The sequence below is a fragment of the Saccopteryx bilineata genome, chromosome 8 (assembly GCF_036850765.1).
Source record: "Saccopteryx bilineata isolate mSacBil1 chromosome 8, mSacBil1_pri_phased_curated, whole genome shotgun sequence".
Taxonomy (NCBI): domain Eukaryota; kingdom Metazoa; phylum Chordata; class Mammalia; order Chiroptera; family Emballonuridae; genus Saccopteryx; species Saccopteryx bilineata.
The window spans coordinates 42297178-42323079 of record NC_089497.1 but is presented as its reverse complement, the minus strand read 5'-3'; the positions used below and the strand labels follow the sequence as shown (position 1 = coordinate 42323079).

At 39.3% G+C, this 25902-nt stretch overlaps 1 protein-coding gene across 3 annotated transcripts in view; it reads left to right on the top strand.

Moving 5' to 3' along the window:
- CFAP44 (cilia and flagella associated protein 44) overlaps nt 1–25902 on the top strand; it is a 160145-nt gene that overhangs the window by 46244 nt on the left and 87999 nt on the right. For 2 of the 3 annotated variants that reach the window (XM_066240920.1, XM_066240918.1), the window contains 5 exons: nt 800–894; nt 4114–4323; nt 4998–5108; nt 14890–15051; nt 16876–17118. In XM_066240920.1, the coding sequence (XP_066097017.1) occupies nt 800–894; nt 4114–4323; nt 4998–5108; nt 14890–15051; nt 16876–17118 (821 nt within the window). The remainder of the gene's footprint in view (nt 1–799; nt 895–4113; nt 4324–4997; nt 5109–14889; nt 15052–16875; nt 17119–25902) is intronic. The other variant, XM_066240919.1, reaches the window with a different exon arrangement.

Genomic DNA, 25902 nt, shown 5'->3' with positions numbered 1-25902 from the left:
AGGTATGGAGCTCACTCCTGCCTCTGTGGGAGTATGGCTCAGAAAAGAAATAACAGCCTCTGCCAGCACTTCTGTTTGGGAGAAAGGTGCCCCTCCAGCTTCTCATCTTGTTGCCAGACAACTCAATTCCTCTCTGTATGTTGGTGCTCAAGCGCTGGAGCTCACAGCAAGTGAGTCTGAGTAAGTCTGTGTGAGGACCCTTTAAGAGGAATGCCTGGGACTCCAGGAGCTCTAAGTCTCTCTCAGCCACAATCTGAGCTGGTTTTTACAGTCAGAAGTTATGGAGACTTTTCTTTCTGGCACTAGAACCCTGGGCTCTGGGGCATGGTGTGGAGCTGGGCCCCCTTGTTTCCTTAGTGGGTCCTCTGCAGCTGAGAGATCCCCCCCGATTTTAATCCACCACATGTGGGTGTGGGACCCTCTTAGAAGTTTTGTTGTGGCTTCTTCTTTATATCCTTAGTTGTAGGAGTTTTGTTCAGCTAGATTTAAGGCAGTTATGAATGATGGTTGTTCTGTGGGTTAGTTGTAATTCTGATGTGGTTGTGGGAGGATTCCAGCTCTGTATTTACCTACATTGCCATTTTAACTGGAACTCCTAGTTGTCCTCTTTATTATTCATGTTTGTAAATTACCTAACCAAGTATACACATAGAAGTTTTTGACTAATGAAAGGATATTGGCTTACCAGTTGACTTATTTATTAAATTTCTTGTTACAATGCTCAACATGTAAAGTGAGCCAAGGTTATTTAAAAAAGAATATGTATACATTTGTTTTTTTTTAAACTGTCTTTCTATAGGTTTTGTTCGAATCTATGATTTTGCCAGCAAAATTCCTTTAGTTCATATGAAATTCAAACAAGGAGGCACAGCCCTTGCTTGGGTACCCCAACTGGTAAGTTTATTATAATGAACTTCTACCAGATTCTTTTAATAAATATAGTATATCAGTGCTATTTCTTGGAAGTACAGATATTTTCTGACTTGGGATTTCAGAGAAGAATAAAAATTTTGTTTATTTACTGAGTACGTGATAGAAATCATGATGTCGCTATTGATGATTTTGGTCCTGTTTTAATGGAAGTCTATTTTTATGTCACCTGTAGATTACTAGTAGTTCTGTTACAATGTAATTACTCAATAGAACTTTTTGTGTATCTCCTCTATCTGTCTGGCTCTCATTTCATTCTGTTTGTATTTCCAGCATGCTTTCTAGGTACTGGGCCTTGCTCTGGATTCTGGAACTAAAACAATGAACAACGACAGAAATACTTGCCCTTGTTGCACCTTACATTCTAGTGAGAGACAGGAGGCAGAGACAGACAATAAACAAATAAGTAAAATATGTGACAGTTTGATAATGATAACAGCTATGGAAAAAAAGTAGGCAGAGACAGGGAGTTGTTCTAGACTCCTGGTCAGCAAACTGTGGCTCGCAAGCCACATGCGGCTCTTTGGCCCCTTAAGTGTAGCTCTCCCACAAAATACCACATGCGGGTGCTTACCTCAGTAAGGAATATACCTACCTATATAGTTTAAGTTTAAAGATTTGGCTCTCAAAATAAATTTCAATTGTTATACTGCTGATATTTGGCTCTGTTGACTAATGAGTTTGCCGACCACTGTTCTAGACTATCTATTGCTGTATTACAAACTACCACAAAATGTAGTGGTGTAAGGCAGCATTCATTTTATTTTGTTCACATACTCTGTAGATTGGGAATTCAGACAGGTGACAGGAGGGATGGGTTATCTCTGCTTCATGGCGTCTGGGACCTCAGCTGGGAAAATTGGAATGGTTGGGTACTGGAATCATCTAAGGCTTCTGTATTACAAGTCTGGCACCTGAAGTGAAGGTTGGACTAAGCTGGGATGTCAGCGGAGTGCTTACATAATAGCCCCTGTGGCTTGGGCTTCATCAAAGCATGGTGACCTCAGAGCAGTCACACACTTCTTACATAGCAGCTCAGGGCTCCAAGATGTAGTGCACCAACAAACAAGGCAGAAGCTGCTGGCCTTCTTAGCCTCAGAAGTCACATAATACTACTTCCACCATACTACATTGGGTGAGGCAGTCAGAAGCTCCACCCAGATTTAAGGGAGGAGGGACTTAAACCCATCTCTCCATGGAGTCAAAGGCTTTGCAGCCATGTTTTAAAAATGTCATGGGCATATTTAGGGAATGTTTTATCTTTACTACTTTGGGTTGAAATAAAAAAGAAAATATTTCAGGCTCAAAATAGATGCAGAGATGTCTGGAATGGAGGGGAATTCATGATGGGATCAAGATTGGAAAGAAAATTTAGGCCTGGGAATAAAGGTTTAGAACAAGCTGAAATCACAAAGCATTGAATTACCACACCTGGCTCACTCTTTATCCTAATATATGTACAGTCTTACTGAAGTCTTAAAATAACACCCAAATAATTGAACCATATATTCAGATGGTTGTGTGATGTCCATAGAATCTTTCCTGTTTTAGCCTTACGTTCTAGTAATGATTATATGGACATTATAGGAGAATCGAAATGCCCCTTCTCCATCATTCTCAAGAACTCCACTCAGGTCAAGCCTCATCTCCTCTGCATTATGCTTTGTGACACCACCTACAAATAGGAGCTAAGTGTTCCTCCCTCTGTTATTTGTTTGTTGAGGATTGTGTATATACTTCTCTTATAGCACTTACCACAGCATACTAAGATGATTTGCTTTATTGTCTGTCCTTCCACAAGACTTCATTCCTCCATGTGACAACCATACCTGTGCTGTACCTCCAGTGCCTCTACAGTTACTGATACATTTAGACACTTGTTAATTCAACAATCATTTACTAACATTCAACTGGAGTTGAGTGCAGTACAGTTTTCTTATTCTCAAAACTCTCATAATTGTCTGGCCTCAGGGAAGATCACTCTGTTTTAAAGAAAACCAGGACTATCGCCCCTCTCCTGAATGCATTTTATTGAAGACAACATTCAGGACATTAAGATAACATTTTTAGCACATTCAGACATTGCTAGATTTCTACCTCCAGCCCTGACTTTTCCTCTAAGTGGCAGACTGTATGTTATCTCTATTTTGAGATCTCTAGGGGGCCTCAAACTCAACATGGCCAAGACTCAGTGTGTATCTTAGTGTCCATGACACCTCCCTCTGCCTCACTTTCTATATCCAGTCATTACCAATAGAGCCATTCTTACTAAAATATGTCTATATCCCTCATCTCGGCTACATCACCTTAGACCAAGTGACCACGATCATTTTCCTATAGTACAGCAGCTATCTCTTCAAAAGACTCCCCAAAGGTCTCTTTGCATCCTCTCAGGCCATCTCAGGTCTACTTTCTACACAGCAGCAAGGGTGGCTTTTCTGAAATAGCAAATCTGATCATTTTACTTCCCACCCCCAACCCCCAACCAACTACAAACCTTTTGTTGACTTCTTGGGATGAAGGCTATGTCTAGTGTGACAGGAAAGCACTTGTGACCTGGTGCCTGCTCAGCTCCCTCCCCAGCCTCTTGTGGAGGCTCTGCTCCCTCGCTCAGTCTGCTCGAGTCAAATTATAACTTTTTCCTCAATTACTTTCTTTACTGCCATGTGATCTTTGCATATCCTCCCCCAGAGTGGTTCTCCCACCTTGCTGTTTGTTATTCCCCGAGCCTTTTTCTGATCTCGGCTCCACCATCTCTTCCTTAAGGAAGTCCTCAGACTAGGTCAGCTTTCATTTTTATATATTCTGAGAGAATATGTTTCTTTCCCTTAGCACTTTTTTCAGTTCTTAGTTCCTCCTCATTAGTGTGATTAATGTCTGTCTTCCCCACTAGACCATAAATTCTGTGAAACCAGGACTGAGACTGTTTCTTCTGCTCCCTCTCGAGTTGCTGGTGATAGATACCAGACGTGTGGTAAACAGACACTCCACCAACATTTGCTCATCAAGTGTTTGAAATGCCATCGTTTATCTGTCTCATAATCAGCAGTGACAGGATCTGTCCTAGAACAGATGGAGGTGACCAGAAAGTGGTATAAGAACTGAACAAAGAAGTATCTGTTATGTAGTACACCTTTCCTAATCCACTAATTTCAGGTAGTTTGTGTTTAATTTTTGTCCAAGGTATGCCACTCTGGAGGACAGATTATTGTGGGATTTGAAGATGGGGTTGTTCGAATTCTTGAACTTCATGATCCAAAAGGGCTCACCATTTACGCAGGACGGAAGAAGTTTTTGGATGCAGATCTTCATCTGAAACATGTTTTCAAACCCCATACTGCTCATGTCACTGCTTTAGCTTTTGAACGTGATGGAGAAATTCTAGCCACAGGGGTGAGTAGCAGATTATTTTATTTCCTATTGAACTTCCATGGTTAACCTTGTCTTATTAGTCTTCCTACTTAATGATGCCTTATTTGCTAATACTCATTTCTGAGAACATATCCATATTTTGCTTTCTTTTTATTCATATCTTTTTAAATATGGCCCGTGCATGACATTTTGAAATATTCTTACAAATTAGAATTCTAATGCTTAAGTTAATAGAAAATTTCAGCTGGGAATCATCAAGATGTTTGATGTGTAATCAAGTTAATAGAAAATTTCAGCTGGGAATCATCAAGATGTTTGATGTGTAAGCAATATTTTATAGCATGTGTGGAAAGAACTGCCATAAATGAAGAGAATGACTATGAATATTCTTTGTGCATTAATAGGAGGGCATTGGCATTGTAGAACTTTTTTCTGAATTAATCTTATGTACAGGTATGGTGATTGTTTTTACAGAACCACATAGTTTGTCAAGTGTTTTCATGGGGAAAATGAAGTAAATATTTGAAATAAGAATTTTCCCAGAATAACCTGGGACATGTGATCATTGCAGGTATAAGTGTACATGTAGGTGTAAGTGTAGAGTGGGTATGCCATGGCTATTAAATGCTTCTTTCTACTCTATGGAATGGATTTTATAATAATATATGTTTGGCTAATATTTCTCATTTTCTTAGAGTAAAGATAAAACTGTGTTCTTCTTTGAAGTGGAAGAGAATTATAAACCAATTGGTTATATTAATACTCCTGGACCTGTTTGCCAGTTAATGTGGTCTACAAACTCTCATGTAAGTAATTATTATTTATCTCTATGCAGACATTTTAATTACTACATAATAAAATGATCTGATGGAGAATAGCAGGTGCAACTGTTAGCCCTGCTCCTGGGTCCTGCATTGAGTTACCAAGATGCTGCACAACTTGCCTATTAGTATGTCTGTGGAACGTCATACTCTGCTCACTACCGCCCCTCTGGTCTATATTTTAATTAGTTGCCCGCAAATCCCCTCAGAAAACACTGGGTTATATCAGGCTTTGCTTTAACAATGGTGCCGTTAGCCAGATATGTAATACCATATATATGTCAGTCCTTCTGACATTCACAAGTTCTGTTCTAAGGTCTGAGTGTACCTGTTATCATCTTTTATCTCTTTACCTCTCTTCTGCCTCCATTCCACCTCTATTTTCTCTTCTAATCTTCCATTGCCCCTTTCCCGACAACAACTAGAGATTTAGTATTGATTACTATTCTTGTTCAATGCCTATAATTTCCCTAAGTTTGAGCATAGGGTAATTCAATCATCAGAATAGCAGTTGAATATCTAAACCAGGTACTGTGCTAGATTCCAGGATAATAGTACTACTGATGAACTGCATAGAAGTGAGGTCAGGATTATTGGGGTCACATCTATAATCTGTTTTAAGATCTTCTAAAGAAAAAGACTATAAAATATATTAGTATCTAGAAAATATCTTTTAAAATTAACAGTGCTTATTGTTTTTAAAAACTTTTTTATTTTTAATTACAGTTGACATATAATATTATATTAGTTTTAGGTGTACAAAACAGTGATTGGATATTTATATAACTCACAAACTGATCACCCCAGTAAATCTAGTACCCATCTGACACCATACATAGTTATTACAGTATTATTGACCCTATTTCTTATGCTGTACTTTACATCCCCATGACTGTTCTGTAACTACCAATTTGTACTTCTTTTTTTTTTTTTCATTTTTCTGAAGCTGGAGACAGGGAGAGACAGTCAGACAGACTCCCGCATGCGCCCGACCGGGATCCACCCGGCACGCCCACCAGGGGCGACGCTCTGCCCACCAGGGGGCGATGCTCTGCCCATCCTGGGCGTCGCCATGTTGCGACCAGAGCCATTCTAGCGCCTGAGGCAGAGGCCACAGAGCCATCCCCAGCGCCCGGGCCATCTTTGCTCCAATGGAGCCTTGGCTGCGGGAGGGGACGAGAGAGACAGAGAGGAAAGCGCGGCGGAGGGGTGGAGAAGCAAATGGGCGCTTCTCCTGTGTGCCCTGGCCGGGAATCGAACCCGGGTCCTCCGCACGCTAGGCCGACGCTCTACCGCTGAGCCAACCGGCCAGGGCCAATTTGTACTTCTTAATCCCTTCACCTTTTTCACCCATCTCCTAACCCCCCCCTTCTGGGAACCCTCAAAATGTTCTTCTTATCTATGAGTCTGCTGCTGATCTGCTCGTTTATTTTGTTTTGTTAGACTCCACATATAAGTGAAATCATATGGCATTTGTCTTTCTCTGTCTGACTTATTTTACTCAGCACAGTACCCTCTACATTCACCATGTTGTTGCAGATGGCAAGATTTCATTCCTTTTTATGACTGAGTCACATTTTATTGTATATATGCAGTACTTCTTTATCCATTCATCTACTGATGAACACTTAGGTTGCTTCCATATCTTGGTTATTGTAAATATGCAATGAATATATGGATGCATATGTTTTTTCTTTTCTTATTTTTTAAACTTTTTTTATTTAATTTTTTTTTTTGTTACAGAGAGACAGAGAGAGAGTCAGAGAGAGGGATAGACAGGGACAGACAGACAGGAACGGAGAGAGATGAGAAGCATCAATCATCAGTTTTTTGTTGCGACACCTTAGTTGTTCATTGATTGCTTTCTCATATGTGCCTTGACCGCGGGCCTTCAGCAGACCGAGTAACCCCTTGCTCGAGCCAGCGACTTTGGGTCCAAGCTGGTGAGCTTTGCTCAAACCAGATTCTCCCGCGCTCAAGCTGGCGACCTCGGAGTCTTGAACCTGGGTCTTTTGCATCCCAGTCGGATGCTCTATCCACTGTGCCACCGCCTGGTCAGGCTTATTTAATTTTTTTATTTAGACAATTAAATTTAACAGGGTGATATTGGTCAATCAGAGTACCTAGATTTAGAGAAAACATCTCCACATCCTTTGGATAGTCAGTTATGTTGTATACCCATCACCCAAAGTCAAATCATCCTCTGTCACCTTATATTTTGTTTCTCTTTAAGCCCTTCCCCCTCCCTCTCCACCTTTCCCTTCCCCCTGGTAACCACTGCAGCCCTGTCTATGTCCATGAGTCTCAATTTTGTGTCCCACCTATGTATGGAATCATACAATTCTTAGTTTTTTCTGATTTACTTATTTCACTCAGTATAATGTTATCAAGGTCCATCCATGTTGTCAATACTATGTCATCATTTCCTATGGCTGAGTAGTATTCCATTGTATATATGTACCACATCTTCTTTATCCAGTCCTCTGAAGGGCATTTTGGCTGTTTCCATGTCTTGGCCACCATGAACAATGTTGCAATAAACATGGGGGTGCATGTGTCTTTACGTACCCATGTTTTCAAGTTTTGTGAGTATATACCCAGTAGAGGGATTGCTGGGTCATGTGGTAGTTCTATTCTTAATATTTTGAGGAACCACCATACTTTCTTTCATAATGGTTGCATTAATTTACATTCCCACCAACAGTGAATGAAGGTTCCCTTTTCTCCACAGCCTCTCCAGCACTTGTTATTATTACCTGTCTTGTTGATAATAGCTAATGTAACAGGTGTGAGGTGGTATCTCATTGTTGTTTTGATTTGCATTTCTCAAATACTTAGTGATGATGAGCATTTTTTCATATATCTATTGGCCATTTGTATTTCTTTTTGTGAGAAGTGTCTGTTCATGTCCTCTTTTCATATTTTTACTTGATTGTTTGTTTGTTGCTGAGTTTTGTGAGTTCTTTATATATTTTAGATATTAGTCCCTTATCTGAGCTGTTTGAAAATATCATCTCCCATTTAGTTGGTTGCCTATTTGTTTTGTTGACAGTTTGTGTTTCTTCAGATAAATACCCAAACATGGAATTGCTGGGTCCTTCTTTGTCTCTTACTATAGCCTTTGTTTTAAAGTTCATTTTGTGTAGTGTAAGTATTGCTATTCTAACATTTTATTTTGTTTCCATTTTCATGAAATACCTTTTTCTATCCCTTTACTTTCTGTCTCTGTGTGTCTTCTGCTCTGAAGTCAGTCTCTTGTGAACAGTGTATGTGTCTTATTTTATTATCCATTCAGCCACTGTATATCTTTTGATTGGAGCACTTAATCAATTTGCATTTAAAGTAACTGATAGATATTCATTTTTCATTTTGTTATTTATATTTTTAATCACTGAGCTCAGCTGCAGCTCATACTGCCCACTCCTGCAGGAATGCCCACTGAATCTCTTGCTTCTCCTGGCTGAAAAGAGTGCCCACGCACAACTTAGTTCCTTCCCCCTCTGGGCTGAGACCTGCTGTAGGGCTGCATCTGTGACACCTTTGAGCTCTCCTTCTCACCTCCCCGGTTTGCTCCTTCTTGCCTTCCTTCAGATGTTTCTGTCTGCAGATCTTTCAGATGTGTTTGTATTTTGAGCAGGGAATCCTTTGTTGAGTTATAGCTGTTCAAATTGTTGAAACTTCAAGAGAAGAGACCAACGGGATCTCTCAGGCTCCATGACATTCATGATTAACACTTCTGTGCTTTCTTTTTGACGCTTATTTTCTTTATTTTTCTTGCCTTATTTGTCTTCATCTGAATTGATTTTTTAATTCTACTTTTACTTCTACTAATTGGAGATTACACATCTGTTTCTATTCTTTCAATGGTTCCTTGACATTTTAACATATATCCTTAACTCATGAAAATTTAATGTTAATTCTTTACCCTTTTACCAGGCAATGCAGTTAATATAGGACCTTCCCTCTACCTTTTTTCTAGAACGATATTCCATTGTTGTGTATTTAAAAAATAACACTATCGCATAATGTTAAAAAATATAAACATTTTACCTGACCACGTGGTGGCACAGTGGATAGAACATCGGACTGAGACGTGGAGGACTCAGGTTTAAAAACCCTGAGGTTGCTGGCTTGAGCGTGGGGTCGCTGGCTTGAGTGTGGGCTCACCAGCTTAAGTGCGGGTCGTAGGTTTGAGTGTGGAATCATAGACATGACCCCATGGTCACTGGCTTGAGCCCAAAGGTCACTGGCTTGAAGGCCAAGGTTGCTGGCTTGAGCAAGGGGTCACTCACTCTGCTGTAGCCCTCAGGTCAAGGCACATACGGGAAAGCAGTCCATGAGCAACAAAGAATTGATGCTTCTCATCTCTCTCTATTCCTGCCTGCCTGTCCCTATACTTCCCTCTCTCTCTGTCACCAAAAAAATTAAATAAATATTTAAAAATTTCACAGGATATATTCAATTTAAGTTCACTAAGAGCCTGACCAAGTGGTGGCACAGTGGATAGAGTGTTGGACTGGGATGCAGAAGACCCAGGTTCGAGACCCTGAGGTTGCCAGCTTGAGCGTGGGCTCATCTGGTTTGAGCAAAAATTCACCAGCTTGGACCCAAGGTCGTTGGCTCAAGCAAGGGGTTGCTCGGTCTGCTGAAGGCCCATGGTCAAGGCACATATGAGAAAGCAATCAATGAACAACTAAGGTGTCGCAATGCGCAACGAAAAACTAATGATTTATGCTTCTCATCTCTCTGTTCCTGTCTGTCCCTGTCTATCCCTCACTCTGACTCTCTCTCTGTCTCTGTAAAAAAAAAAAAAAAAAAGTTTACTAAGAATTTCCATATATTGAACACTTTCTTTACTCTTTATTCCTTATTGCATCTAGGAATATTTACTTCTGTATAAAATACATTCTTCAAAACTTTTTTACTGCAGGTTTGCTTTTGGTAAGCTCTTTCAATTTTTATTTTGGTCTTTCATTATTGATGGTTTTTGTTTTTGTTTTTTCCTTACTGGCATAGAATTCTAGGTAGCAGTAATTTTTTTCTTTCAGCTCATTCAAAATGTCATTCTGGTGCCTTCTAACTTTCATAGCTTCTATTACCTGTTGGTGTGATTATTCCTTTGAGGTTAGTTTGTTTTATTTACTTGTTTTGGCTGTATTTAGAATTTTTTCTTTTCTTTTCTTTTTTTGTGTTCTTTAATTTTATTCTAATGTATGTAGGTGCTTGAATTCATTGTTTTGTTACTCATCAATTTTGGAAAAATTTAGTCACTTTGTCTTGAAATGTTCTGTTTTTGCCCCACCCTCTCTCTCAGACCCTAATCAGATAGGTGTTATGATCTTTCAATCTTATTCTCTAAACTTCTTATCCTATCTTCTGTATTTTCTAGCTTAAAAAATCTCTCTCTATTATACAGATTTTTAAGAATCTATTTTCTACTAATTATCTCTCCAATTATCTGATATTAAAGCCACCCGTTTTGAGCTTAATTTCAACTTTTTTATTTTTTGCAGTTTTATTTGGTTCTTTTAATTAGTCTTAGATGTTATACTTCTTTGTTTTCTATAGATATTTCAAGTTTTTCTTTAATCATAGTAAACATAATTGTTTGTGGTGTCGTGTTTGATAATTTTAATTTCTGAAGTCTTTATGGATTTTTTTTCCTGTATTATCCTTGTTTTGTTGACTCTCACTCTTGGTGTCTTGTTTCTCCATATGTCTGGTTACCTTATTGTCATAGATGTGGTGGACTGTATCTTCACTGACTCAATATATGACTACCCAGCCCTGGCCAGATAGCTTGGTGGGTTAGAGCATCGCTCTGAAGCATAAAGGTTGCCGGTTTGATCCCCAGTCAGGGCACACACAAGAGCAGATCTATGTTTCTGTCTCTGTCTCTCTCTCCCTACCTCTCTCTCTAAAATCAATAAAAAAAAAATAAATGACTACCCTTTTACTCTCTTGAAAAAGAATTATATTCTAAAGCCACAGAAGATCAAGGAGTCGTCCCACATCTGAAGATTTGTCAGGTGATGGCAGTTTGTGGAATGCTGCTGCCCTTTGCACTGCTTCTCTTCCCCTCATCCGGGCTCAGACTCAATGTGCGCTGGCCACCCAGGCCTGACTGCTGGCTCTGCTTCTCTGATTTGTCCCGTGGGGATTGCACCCTGGCCCTTCACTGCTATTATGTCTGCTGGGACTGCAATGGGGGGTGCCAGATTGCATCTGTGGCTCCTGTCCCTGTCCTTAACCACGACCCCCACCTCTGCTGTTTGCTCCATGGTCCCACCTTTAGGTGATGTAATGCAGGGATCCCTCAGGCATGTTTGTGTGTTGGGCAAGGGATTCCTTTGTTGTATTATAGCTGTCCAACTAGCTTCACGGGGAGAGATCTGGGTTCCTCACCAATTGCCATGCTACTGACAACACCCTGTAGTATTCATTTGTGACAAAATTTATATGTTACTTTCATGACTTCATTAAGATGTAAACACTGCTCCTTTGATCTAATTCAGCTGTATCATTTTCTCTTTCTTTATAATTCTGTTGTCCTCTGATCACCTGGTAAAACTTGCTCCTTTATTAAAATCTTAAGAATATAGTTCACTTTCTCTTCAAGTACAAAAAATTATTTTGAATGATATTAATACCATGTGTATAACTGATTGAACAGTGTCAGCCTCTAAGTTTCTTGACCTCCTCATTTTTCATAACAGTTTTAGTTCATTCACACACTTTCATAGCCACTTACTGGGCACTGTTACCACGAGTTCATTAGTTTTCTAGGGCTTTCATAACAAAATAGCACAGTCTGGGTGCTTAGACAACACAAATTTATTTTCTCACTGTTCTTTATGCAAGGTCAAGGGCTGATAGGTTTACTTTTTTCTGAAGCTTCTTGCCTTGTCTTGTAGATGACCCCTTCTCACTTTGTCCTCACATGGTCATTTCTTTCTGTCCTAATTTCCTCTTCTTATAAGGACACCAGTCATTTTGGATTAGAGACCACCCTAATGGCGTTATTTTAACATTATTACTTGCTTAAAGTCCCTATCTTTAGATATAGTCACATTCTTAGAGCTAAGGATTAGACTTCTATGTATAAATTTTGTGAGGTGACACAATTCAGGCCACAACTTGTAAGAACTCAACCATAAATGTTGAATATTTAAATATCTCACATTCTGACCTCGATCTCTCTCCCTTTCAGCCTGCTCAGTTGGCTGCTCCTGTTTTACTTATTCTCTGTGTCACAGGAACCTCTTGTTTATTCACCATTTGCTTTCTCTCACCCATTAGTCCATTCTTCTCTTAACTTTTGTCCATGTCCAACTCAAATTTCATGATTGTTTATTTTTCCCCTTATTTTTCAAAGTGAGAGGAGGGAAGATAGAGAGACAGACTCCCGCATGTGCCCCAACAGAGATCTATCTACTTGGCAGCCCCTGTCTGGGGCTGATATTATACTCATCTTGGGCCATGCTTGCAACTGAGCTATTTTTAGTGCCTGAGGTGGAGGCTTCATGGAGCCATTCTCAGCACCCAGGGCTGATGCACTCAAACCAATCAAACCATGGCTGCGGGAGAGGGAGAGAGAGAGAAGCTAGAGGCGTAGGAGTGGAGAAGCAGATGGTTGTTTCTCCTGTATGCCCTGATTGGCAATGGAACTCTGAGACATCCACATGCCGGGCTGACACTCTAACACTGAGCCAACCAGCCAGTGCCAATTATTCATTTCAACATGGATAAATAACATTCTTCCAAAGCCTTGATCTTCCTGTCCCTCTTTCTTTTCTTCATACCTACATGGCAAAAATTTATCCCCTGAATGCACCCAACTGATTTAGATTTACCTGCAGAGATCAGCGAACGACATCTGGGAAGATGCATCAGGGACAAGTAGGTCCTAATGAAACTAGTGATTCAAATGGCCTTAAAACAGTCCAGGGGATAGTTCAGAAATCCTATAATTGCTCCTATCACCTTCATCTCTCACCCACAATGACCATTTTAAAACTTTTACTGTTCTCAAAACATCAAGCCTCCCACTATCACTCTCATGCTCAGCATCCTTATTTCAGAGTAAAACTAGGAGCCCTCGGATAGGACCTCCTTCACTGTCATACCACCAGTATAAAATCTGCTACCTCTGCATCCACCTGCTCCTCTTCCCTTTCTTTTCTTTTACCATAGACACACTGTCTTTCTTCCTACTTGAGGCCACTTCTGCCTGTTGACCTTTGAATTCGAATCTCTTCCCCCCTTTTTTTTTTCAAAATTTCACACTATTTTTTTTTGTTTCTTTTCTATCATACAAATTTAACCTCACCTGTTTATTGGATCATTTCCAGCAGTATTTAAATATGTTCAAGTCTCTCCTACTTAGAAACAAATTCCTTGACATCATGTTCTCCTCTAACTACAGCTTCATCTTTCTTCTCCTACATTTTTTTTTCAAGAGGATTGATTATTTCCATAAAGTCTATTTCCTTACATCTTACTGTCTCCTTGACACTCCCTTACCAGTTTCAGGTCTCATGATTCCACCAAATCATCTCTTCTAAAGACACTAATGATAAGCCCTTAACATGTTTACTTCTTATCTTTTTGACCTCGTAGCCTCATTAGATCCTGCTGACCCTTATTTTCTCTTTGAAATACCATATCCATTTGACTTTGTGACATTTGGCTCTCGTGGTTCTCTCTCCTGAATCTTGTCATTATTCCTTCTCAGTCCTTGTCACCCAGCCACTAAGTGTTTCCTTAAGGCTCTATCCCAGCCTCTCCTCTCACTCTGTTCTCTTGTCATAGGTGATGCCATCCAAGACTACAAGTTCCTTATAAGCCCAATGGGTTTTGCAATATTTGCATATGCTACTTCCTTTACATAAGATATTCCCTCCACCCTTCCCTCATTGTCTAATTATCTTCTGCTCACCCTTCACCTGAAGCATAGATACCACCTCCTCAGGAAGCTTTGTACAACCTTACACTTGTGGCACCTCTGCCACACTGTTTCGGTTATCATTTACATTGATTTGTGTGATTTGTTAAATGACGGGCTCTCCCGTTGAAGGTAAGCTCTATAGTGGCAGAAACTATACCGTTTTTTCTTTATATACTTTTACCCCTTGCACTTTACAAAATGCTGAGTACATGATAGTTATATAAGAAATAACTATAGAACAAAATAACTAAATAAGTAAACATTTTGAATAAATTATCTAGGAAATATAAAGATAAGGTCCTGCTATATAAGGTTAAATACATGATTTTGGAGCTCAAGAGACTGGTCAGGGCTAGAGAGAATAATTTGGAATTTAATTGCATGTCAGTGGTTATGAAACCTTGAGTTGGCTAAAAGATTTTCCAGAAAATGTTTATGAAGAGGAAAAAGGACAAAAACCTTGGAAACATTTACATTTAATGAACTCAGAATGAGAGAGACTGAACCATCAAAGGAAGCTGAGAGTGTATATGCCATCCACACACAGCAGATTCTCCCTAATTTTAATATTGTGCCCTTTAGGCTAGCATAAACAAATCTAAATCTGATTTTAACACTTAACTTATTAATGAATAATAATATAATAATTGGTATCAATAATTATATATAGTGATTAATAACTACAGTGAGGAATTAAGTATGCTTCAAAAATGGTTAGTATACATAGCAGTTATATTTTCTCAGGTTTGTAATCCTTTTGAATTGTGCCTCTAAAAATTTGTCTAAATGTAAACGATGTGTTTGTTGAATCTTTTTTAGCCTAAAAGTACTTTACTGATTTTCTGTGAGAATGGCTATGTCCTTGAAGCTCCACTCCCAACTATAAAGAAGGAGGTACAGGATCAAGATGCAGTGTCCTATGAAATCAAAGACATGTGCATAAAATGTTTCCATTTCTCCAGTGTCAAATCTAAGATACTGGTATGAGATATCCTTGATGCTTTATCTTTTAATATTTTCTGCTTTCTTAGGATATAAAATATCCTATGTTAAGTGCTGGGATAATACAAAGAAAAATAAGACACAGACCCTGTATTGGAAAACAGTAGTAAATAGATATTAAAATCACAATGTAAAGAAAAGAACTTTAGGAGCATGCAGAGAAAAGAATATATAATTCTGTTGGAAGGATGAGAGGAAGTCAAAGATAAATATATGGAGGTGACATGCAGAATGAAAAGAACTTTGAAAGGATAAAAATGAGGAGGAAGGCAGTAAAAGCTGGGAGACCGTCCCACGGCAAGGCAGACTTGTATTTGGAGTTTTGGGGAAATGAAGAATGGACTGGTGAAACAGCATGCAGTTTGTGGTGGGATGGGGTAAGAGTCTGTGACCAGCACATGGGACTTCTTTAATACTAGCCAAAATGTGTCAGTTCTTTCAATTTATTTCTTAGACCATTGGGATCAATTGTGAGTTTTTGAGGAGGGGACTGATGCGATGAGATCATATAAATTAGGAAGATAATTCTGAGAGATAAACAGAATAAAAAAGTAAAAGATTAGAGGTAGGAATGCCAGTGTTAGTGGTCTTTTGCAATAGCCAGTTGACATGCTGAGGGCCTAGATCAGTGGTCCCCAACCTTTTTTGGGCCATGGACCAGTTTAATGTCAGAAAATATTTCATAGACCAGCCTTTAGGGTGGGACGGATAAATGCACAAAATAAAATTATGCGACTGGCGTAAAAACTGTGCTATTTTAAAATATAATTGTCGAACTTACGAGACAAGCATCAAGAGTGAGTCTTAGACAGATGTAACAGAGGGAATCTGGTCATTTTTAAAAAATAAAACATCATTCAGACTTAAATATAAATAAAACGGAAATAATGTAAGTTATTTATTCTTTCTCTGCGGAATGGTACCAAATGGCCCATGGACCAGTACCAGTCTGTGGCCTGGGGGTTGGGGACCAGTGGCCTAGATCACAGTTTTACTAAAAATATAAACAATTTCCCTCATACTATTTCAATCTACTTAATTCATGGGCTGACAGGGATAGACTCTGAAAGAAACTGTATTTAGCTTCTTTTTAATTTTTTCCTCTTTTTTTTTTTTTCAAGTGAGAGGAGGGGAGATAGAGACAGACCCCTGCATGTGCTCCAACTAGGATCCATCGGGCAGTCCCCATCTGGGGCTAATGTTCTGCCCACCTAGGGTTATGCTTACAACCAAGCTATTTTTAGTACCTGAGGTAGAGGCTCCACAGAGCCATCCTCAGCAACTGGAACGATGCACTCAAACCAATCCAGTTCATGACTGTGGGAGGGGAAGAGGGAGAGGGAGAGAAGAGAGAGAGAGAGATAGAGAGAGAGAGAGAGAGAGAGAGAGAAGAGGGAGGGGTAGGGGTGGAGAAGCAGACCCTTGCTTCTCCTTTGTGCCCTGACTTGGAATCGTACCTGGGACATCCACATGCTGGGCTGATGCTCTACCACTGAGTCACTTGGGCAGGGCTGTATTTAGCTTCTTTATTAGGGGAGAAAAAACAATGAAATAATTTCTGTAAAAACCAGGCTCAATGGAGATAACACAGAAATAAAGTTACTCCAAAGATTTGAAAAATTTAATAATAAAAATATATCCCCACATTGATCATAATTTTTAAATGACATTACTTGTTACTTTAGAGCTCTGAGTCTTTCTAGGACCCTACTTTCCTCTACTTTCTTTGTCATCCCCAATAGTGTAAGTGAATGGAGAAATTACATCTGTGTTCACATCTCCTTACTGTCTCTTTTCTAAAAGAGATTTATAGAAATTGAAAAGAGAAAGAAAGAAAAGGAGTTGAAGGAGAAGCAAAAGGAAGAAAGGAGAAAGCAGCTAGCAGCAGAGATGGGAGATGAAGAAAAGGAATTCCAGAAGGAAGAGGAGGAGGAAGAGGAGGAGGAAGAAGAGGAGGAGCCATTACCTGAAATCTTTATTCCATCAACTCCCTGTCACATTCTCTGTGGATTTTACTCTGTGCCAGGAAAGTTCTGGGTTTCTTTGGTGAGTAATAATGTAAGAAATAGTTTCTGTGTCATCCCTAATTCAGTATATTTGATAGTCATTATTTTCCAAAACAGTTTTACTTTCTCCCTCTTGTGGTAAGACTTCATTTATTAACTATTATACTATTAGTGGATTTGAAGAATGAATGTGAGTTAGTTATTTTTATATCATCCTAATATATGTGTTATATGTCTACTTGTTATATCTGTTATCATCTATGACAATCATTCATGTTCCAGCAGGTCAAAGGGGAAATGAATTGAAGGTAAAAGGGCAGAGGGCTAAGGGGTTTTCCAGCTGAGTCTGTTGTTTTTAAATTTTGAAAGTCTACTGCTCATGAAAATTAGGGGATATTTTATAGCTTTATATTCATTTTGAAATACAGTCATCCCTCGCCATATCACTGTTCTCTTTTCATGGTCTCACTGTATTGTGGATTTTGAAATTGTATATACCTAATTTTGTATTATGGATTTTTCACTATATTGCAAGATTTTTCACTATATATTTGTGGTATATAGGTATTTTTATATATTTATTTTAATTATTTTTGCTGTAAAATAAGCAAAGTAAGTGTGGAAAAGATTTATAAGAGTGTGGGGAGGGTTTATAAAGATTTAAAATATATAAATAATAGGCCCTGGCCGGTTGGCTCAGCGGTAGAGCGTCGGCCTGGCGTGCGGGGGACCCGGGTTCGATTCCTGGCCAGGGCACATAGGAGAAGCGCCCATTTGCTTCTCCACCCCCTCCCCTCCTTCCTCTCTGTCTCTCTCTTCCCCTCCCGCAGCCAAGGCTCCATTGGAGCAAAGATGGCCCAGGCGCTGGGGATGGCTCCTTGGCCTCTGCCCCAGGCGCTAGAGTGGCTCTGGTCGCGGCAGAGCGATGCCCCGGAGGGGCAGAGCATCGCCCCCTGGTGGGCAGAGCATCGCCCCTGGTGGGCGTGCTGGGTGGATCCCGGGCGGGCGCATGCGGGAGTCTGTCTGACTGTCTCTCCCCGTTTCCAGCTTCAGAAAAAAAAAAAAAATATATATATATATAAATATATAAATAATAAAATAAATATAAAGTTGCTACTTTGTGGATTTTTGCCTATGGCGGGGGGTTCTGGAACCTACTCCATGCAATAGACGAGGGACCACTGTATCCCCTAATTTTTGTGAGCAGTAGGATTAGCATTTTGAAAATAATGGCAGTGCTATCCAGTAGACTTGTGCTTACATTTTGTTATCTACAACTCTGCTGTGTGAACATTTGGAAGTCTGGGAAAATGACTATTTTAGGGATAGGCACATTTCCAACCTGAACAAAATTGGAGCTTGGCTAATAAAGAAGAATAGAAAAATGGATATTGGGGAGACAAGTACCGGGAACTGTTATAATGATGTGACAATTACATCCTCTTATATATTCTTGTTTTTCTAAAACATTTTTATTAATCTATTGCAGAGCAGGATTTCTTTCCTTATCACTAAATCATAACTGGCCCAGATCTCTGGCAAGATAAGTGCTATCGTTATAAGGAGGATGATACTAAACCTCTCTGCGCTTCAACTTTTTCTAGCAATATATCGTGGGCAGCAGCTTCTAAGGGGGCAAGTGGCAAGATGAATAGAAAGTAGTGATGGAGGCACCTTAGAACCTCACTTTTTAGTGCCTTTGCCCTTTGTTTGTCTTCTCTGTTTTATGCAACAGTTATTGATGGCTATTTTTGTATGAGGTTCAAGGGTTAAAGGGATTAATTAGACACGGTTTCTATCCTCAGGCAGTTTCCTCATAATCATGGGGGAGAGAGGCATGGAAACTGTAATGTAATGTAATAGCGTTCAAGTGTTCTTGAAACATGCATGAAAAAATTATACTTTAACAAGCATATTTAGTGCTTACTCTTAGGGTAGCCAGATAAATATAACATGGGACATACTTATACTGAAAACAAATTTGTTATTTATATGAAATTTAAAGTTAACTGGGCAGCCTGCATTTAAATTTTCCCCCCGTTTTATTAAAATGTAATCGACATACAGCGCTGTATAAATTTAAGGTGTACAGCATAATGATTTGATTTACATATATGGTGAAATGATTACCACAATAAATTAACATCCATCCTGTATTTTTATTTGCTAAATATGGAAACGTATCCTGTACAGGCACCATGCTAAGTGATCTCACCAACCGCCCTATGAAATAATTGCTCTTTTTGCATTTATACACAAGAAAAAAACCAAGGCGTACAGAGACTAGGTGAATTATTCAAGGTCACATATGACACTTGGAACCAGGATCTGGACTTAAGCAGTCTGGGTCAAGAGTCCATGCTCTTAACCATTAAATTAAATCTGCATATAAGGTTAAGTTATAGTTGACAGAAGCACTGACACTGATTCCACTTGATCCATCTGTGCCTACATGTAAGCAGATGCTGTGGAAAACCAGTCTTATTTCAAAGGCATGCCCACAGTTCTCAGATAAGTACTCACACTGCTGTCCAGTTCTACTGTCCAGCCATGTTCACATTCCCACTTTCCAAATTACTGTTTTAATTCCATCCTCTCCCCTCAAACATTTTGCACCTTCTCTCTCTTTCCATAGATAACCTCATCTTACATTTCACTAAGAAAATAAAAGCAATCAAATGGAATTTTCTTATCTTCTTTCAATCAGATCTAATGCTCTACAAGGATCCATACAAGTTTTATTTATTGGCTTTGCTTATTGTTACAAATCTTGTGTGGTCAAATGTGCCATTTGCCAGGGTCATTTCCAGATGGCCTCTTGATCCCAACCCCTCTATTTTTCAAAGATTTTGCTCTTGAAAAACCTACCTGAAGTATCATCAACTTCTGTTTACTCAATTCTTATCAACACATAAACATGCTCTAGTATTTATCTTAAAATTTTTTTCCTTAACTTCTCTTTCTTCCCTTCCATGCTGCTTTATAGGAAAATGTCGTGAAATGGTTGTAATTGTTGGCTTTATTTATTCACCTATTTGCATTTCAACTCATTCTAGTTGAGTTTCTATCTCCACCACTTCAGAGATTTTCATACTGCCAAGCTCAGTGGTCATTTCTCCGTTTCACCTTTCAGAAGTATTTGATAGAGCTGAATCTCCATCCTTTATTTTTTAATATTTATTTTTCAATTAGAGTTGTACAATATTATAGGAGTTTCAGGTGCACAACCCAGTGGTATTAGACTTCTATAACGAATTGATAACCATGTTAAATCTAGTACCCACCTGGCACAATACATAGTTATTATAATATTATTGACTACATTCCCTGTACTGTATTTTATATCCCTGTGACTGTTTTGTGACTGCCAGTTCGTACTTCTGAATCCCTTCACCTTTTCATCCATTGCCTTCAACACCCCTTCCATCTGGCAACTGTCAAAATGTTCTCTGTATCTATGAGTCTTTTTCTGGTCTATTTGGTTTTTTTTTTTTGTTTGTTTGTTTGTTTTTTTTTTTTGTATTTTTCTGAAGCTGGAAACAGGGAGAGACAGACAGACTCCCGCATGTGCCCGACCGGGATCCACCCAGCACGCCCACCAGGGGCGAAGCTCTGCCCACCAGGGGGCGATGCTCTGCCCCTTCAGGCGTCGCTCTGCCGCGACCAGAGCCACTCTAGCGCCTGGGTCAGAGGCCAGGGAGCCATCCCCAGCGCCCAGGCCATCTTTGCTCCAATGGAGCCTTGGCTGCGGGAGGGGAAGAGAGAGACAGAGAGGAAGGAGAGGGGGCAGAGAAGCAAATGGGCGCTTCTCCTATGTGCCCTGGCCGGGAATCAAACCCGGGTCCCCCGCATGCCAGGCCGACGCTCTACCGCTGAGCCAACTGGCCAGGGCCTATTTGGGGTTTTTTTAGATTCCACTTTTAAGTGAGATCATATAGCATTTGTCTTTCTCTGTTGACATATTTCACCCAGCACCATACCCTCTAGATTCATCCATGTTATTACAGATGACAAGATTTCAATCTTTTCTTTTTTATGGCTGAGTCATATTTCATTATATATATGCATGACTTCTTCTTTATCCATTCATCTATATTTTAAATTTTTATTTGGAAAATTAAATTTAATGGGGTGGCATTGATCAATAGGAGTACATAGGTTTCATGTAAACATTTCCATAGCATTTGAACTGTTGATTATGTTGTGTACCCATCACCCAGAGTCAAATTATTTTCCATCACCTTATATTTGTCTCTCTTTACTCCCTTCCCATCCCCCGTTCCCACGACCCTCTCCCCAAGGTAACCACTTCAATTTTATCTGTATTCACGAGTCTCAGTTTTATATCCCACCTATCTGAAATCATACAGTTCTCAGCTTTTTCTGATTTACTTATTTCACCCAATATAATGTTCTCAAGCTCCTTCCATGTTGTCATAAATGGCAATATATCATCATTTCTTATGACTGAGTAGTATTCTATAGTATATATGTACCACATCTTCTTTATCCAATCCTCTATTGAAGGACACTTTGGTTGTTTCCATGTCTTGGCCACTGTGAATAATGCAGCAGTAGAGATGGGAGTGCATGTGTCTTTATGTACTAATGTTTTCGAGTTTTGAGATAGATACCCAGTAGGTATCTGGGTCATAAGATAGTTCTATTCTTAATTTTTTGAGGAACCATTGTATTTTCTTCCATAATGGTTATATTAGTTTACATTCCCACCAGCAGTGAATGAGGGTTCCTTTTTCTAGACAGCCTGTCCAACACTTGTGATTACCTGTCTTGTTGATAATAGGCAATCTAACAGGTGTGGGGTGATATCTCATTATAGTTTTGCTTTGCATTTCTCTAAAGCTAGTGAAAATGAGCATCTTTTCATATATCTGTTGGCCATTTGTATTTCTTCCTGGGAGAAGTGTCTGTTTAGGTCCTCTCCCTCTTTTTAAATTAGGTTGTTTGTTTGTTGCTGAGCTTTGTGAGTTCTTTGTATATTTAGGATATTAACCCCTTACTCTATTGGTTTATTGTTTCTAATAGATTTTTGTTAGAAGTTTTGGGGTTTTTTATATTCAGGATTATGTCTTCTGCAAAAAGTGATACCTTTATTATTTCTTTCCCTATATGGATGCTTTTTATTTCTTTCTCTTGCTGGATTGCTCTGGCTAAAACTTACAGAACTATGTTGAATAAGAGTGGAGAAAGTAGGCAGCCTTCTCTTGTTCCTGAGTTTTGAGGAAACACCTTCATTTTTTTCACCATTGAGTATAATATTGGCTGATTTGTCATATATGGCCTTTATTAGGTTTAGATACGTTCCTTCTAAACCCATTTTATTTATTTATTTATTTATTTATTTATTTATTTATTTTTAGTGAGAGAAAGAATGAGACAGGGACAGAGAGAGAGAGAGAGAGAGAGAGAGAGAGCAGAGAGAGGGACAGACAGGGACAGACAGACCGGAAGGGAGAGAGATGAGAAACATCAACTGATAGTTGCAGCACCTCAGTTGTTCAAAGATTACTTTCTCATATATGCTTTGAGCAGGGTTACTCTAGCCAAAGCAGTGAATCTTTGCTCAAGACAGCAACTTGGGCTCAAGCCATTGACCTTGGACTTCAAGCCAGTTATTTTTGGGCTCAAACCAGTGACCATGGGTCATGTCTGTGATCCAATGCTCAACCTGGTAACCCTGTCTCAAGCTGATGAGTTCATGCTCAAGCCGATAACCTTAAGATTTTGAACCTGGGTCCTTTGCATCCAGGCTGATACTCTATTCACTGCACCACTGCCTAGTCAGGCATACCTATTTTATTGAGTGTTTTTGCATAAAGGGATGTTCTATCTTATCAAATGCCTTTCCTGCATCTATTGATAGGATCATGTGATTTTTTTCTTTGTTTTGTTTATGTGGTGTATTACATTGATTGATTTACATATGTTGAACCATCCTTTTGTGCTCTATGAATGAATGAATCCCACTTGATTGTGATGTATAATTTATTTATTTATTTATTTATTTATTTATTTATTTATTTTCTGAAGCTGGAAACAGGGAGAGACAGTCAGACAGACTCCCGCATGCGCCCGACTGGGATCCACCAAGCACGCCCACCAGGGGCGACGCTCTGCCCACCAGGGGGCGATGCTCTGCCCCTCCGGGGCGTTGCTCTGCCGCGACCAGAGCCATTCTAGCGCCTGGGACAGAGGCCAAGGAGCCATCCCCAGCGCCCGGGCCATCTTTGCTCCAATGGAGCCTCGCTGCGGGAGGGGAAGAGAGAGACAGAGAGGAAGGAGAGGGGGAGGCGTGGAGAAGCAGATGGGCGCCTCTCCTGGCCGGGAATCGAACCTGGGTCCCCTGCACACCAGGCTGACTCTCTACCGCTGAGCTAACCAGCCAGGGCATGTGATGTATAATTTTTTAATGTATTGTTGTATTTGATTTGCTAGTATTTCATTTAAAATTTTTGAATCTGTATTCATTAGAGATATTGGTTTGTGGTTTTCTTTTTTTGTGTGTATGTTGTCCTTGCCAGGTTTTGTTATCAGGGTTATGCTGGCCACATAAAATATGTTAGGGAGTGTTCCTTCTTCTAATCTTTGGAAGACTTTGAGAAAGATAGGTACCAAATCTTCTTTGAATGTTGGATAGAATTCACTAGTTTAGCCATCTGGTCCTGGACTTTTATTTTGGGGGGAGATTTTTATAGTTCTTTCTATTTCCTCCCTGCTTATGGGTCTCTAGGTTTTCCACTTCTTCATGAATCAGTCTAGGAGGACTGTATAGTTCTAGGAATTTATCCATTTCCTCTAGGTTGTTATATTTGGTGGCATATAATCTTTCATAGTGTTCTATTATGATCCATCATTACATCTATGATGTCTGGTAATTTCTCCTCTTTCATCCAGATTTTGTTATATTAGTCCTTTCTCTTTTTTTCTTAGTGAACCCAGCCAGTGGATTGTTAATATTATTGATCTTTTTAAACAGTGGTCCCCAACCTTTTTTGGGCCACGGACCGGTTTAATGTCAGAAAATATTTTCATAGACCGGTTTAGGGTGGGATGGATAAATGCACAAAATAAAATTATGCGACCGGAGTAAAAACTATGTTATTTTAAAATATAATTGTTGAACTTACAAGAAAAGCATCTTAGATGATGTAACAGAGGGAATCTGGTCATTTTTAAAAAATAAAACATCATTCAGACTTAAATATAAATAAAACGGAAATAATGTAAGTTATTTTTTCCTCTGCAGACCAGTACCAAATTGCCCATGGACCAGTACCAGTCTGTGGCCCGGGGTTGGGGACCAGTGGCCTAGATCACAGTTTTACTAAAAATATAAACAATTTCCCTCATACTATTTCAATCTACTTAATTCATGGGCTGACAGGGATAGACTCTGAAAGAAACTGTATTTAGCTTCTTTTTAATTTTTTCCTCTTTTTTTTTTTCTTCAAGTGAGAGGTATTCCATACTCTCAGGGAGACAGAAAAGACTTCTGCATGCACCCCAACTGAGATCCACCCGGAAAGCCCACTAGGGGGTGTTGCTCTGCCCATCTGGGGCCCTAGCTCCATTGCAATGAGAGCCATTTTTTAGCATTTGAGGTGGAGGTCATGGAGCCATCTTCAGCTCCTGGGCCCAACTTGTTCCAATTGAGCCATGGCTGCAGGAGGGGGAGGAGAAGAGAGATAGAGAGAGAAAGAGAGAGAGAGAGAGAGAGAGAGAGAGAGAGAGAGAAATGAGGGAGAGAGGTATAGGTATAGAAAAGCAGCTGGGTGCTTCTCCTGTGTGCCCTGGCCGGGAATCAAACCCAGGACATCCATATGACAGGCTGACACTCTACCACTGAGCCAACTGGTCAGGGACTGCTTGTCTTCTATTTGGAACATTTAATCCATTTTTTATTTAAAGTAATTGTTGACAGCTTCTATTTATTGCTATTTTATTCATATTTTTGTTTAATTCTTTTTAAAGAAGACCCTGTAATATTTCATGTGATACTGGTTTGGTGGTGATGAACTCCTTTAGCTTTCTCTAGTCTGTCCTTTGCTTCTAGATGATAGCTTTGTGGATAGAGTAAAATCAGTGTAAGTTCTTGCTTTTCATCATTTTAAATATTTTGTACCAATCTGTTATGGCCTGCAAAATTTTTGTTGAGGAATCATCTGACAGTCTTATGGAAGCTCTTTTGTAAGTAACTAACTGCTTATCTCTTGCTGCTTTTAAGATTCTCTTCTTGTCTTTAATCTTTGACATTTTAATTATGTGTGTCTGTGTGGGCCTCTTTGGGTTCATCTTGTTTTGGACTCTGTTCTTCCTGGACTTGTATATCTGTTTCCTTCACAAGTTAGAGAAGTTTTCTATCATTTTTTTCAAATTATTTTGTTTTTCCTTTTGACACTCCCATGATGTGAATGTTGGTATGCTTGAAGTTGTCTCAGAGGCTTCTTAAACTCTCCTCACATTTTTGTTTTGTTTTTTTGGATTTTTTTTTTGGGGGGGGAGGGATTATTTTCTGTTTCCTTCCAAATTGCTGATTAGATCCTCTGCTTCATCTACTCTACTGTAAATTTGCTTGATGTATTCTTCATTTAAGTTACTGTATTTTTCACTGATTCTTTTTTATATTTTCTACCTCCAGTTTTTTTACATTTCCTGTCTCTGTTGAAGTTCTGAGTTCATCTATACTTCTCTTAAGTTTGTTGAACATCTTTTTCTTGTTAATTTTAATTTTAATTAATTTTAATCTATTATGTTAACATAGATTCAAGTGTTCCATTCAATATAATACCCTCAACCCCTACCC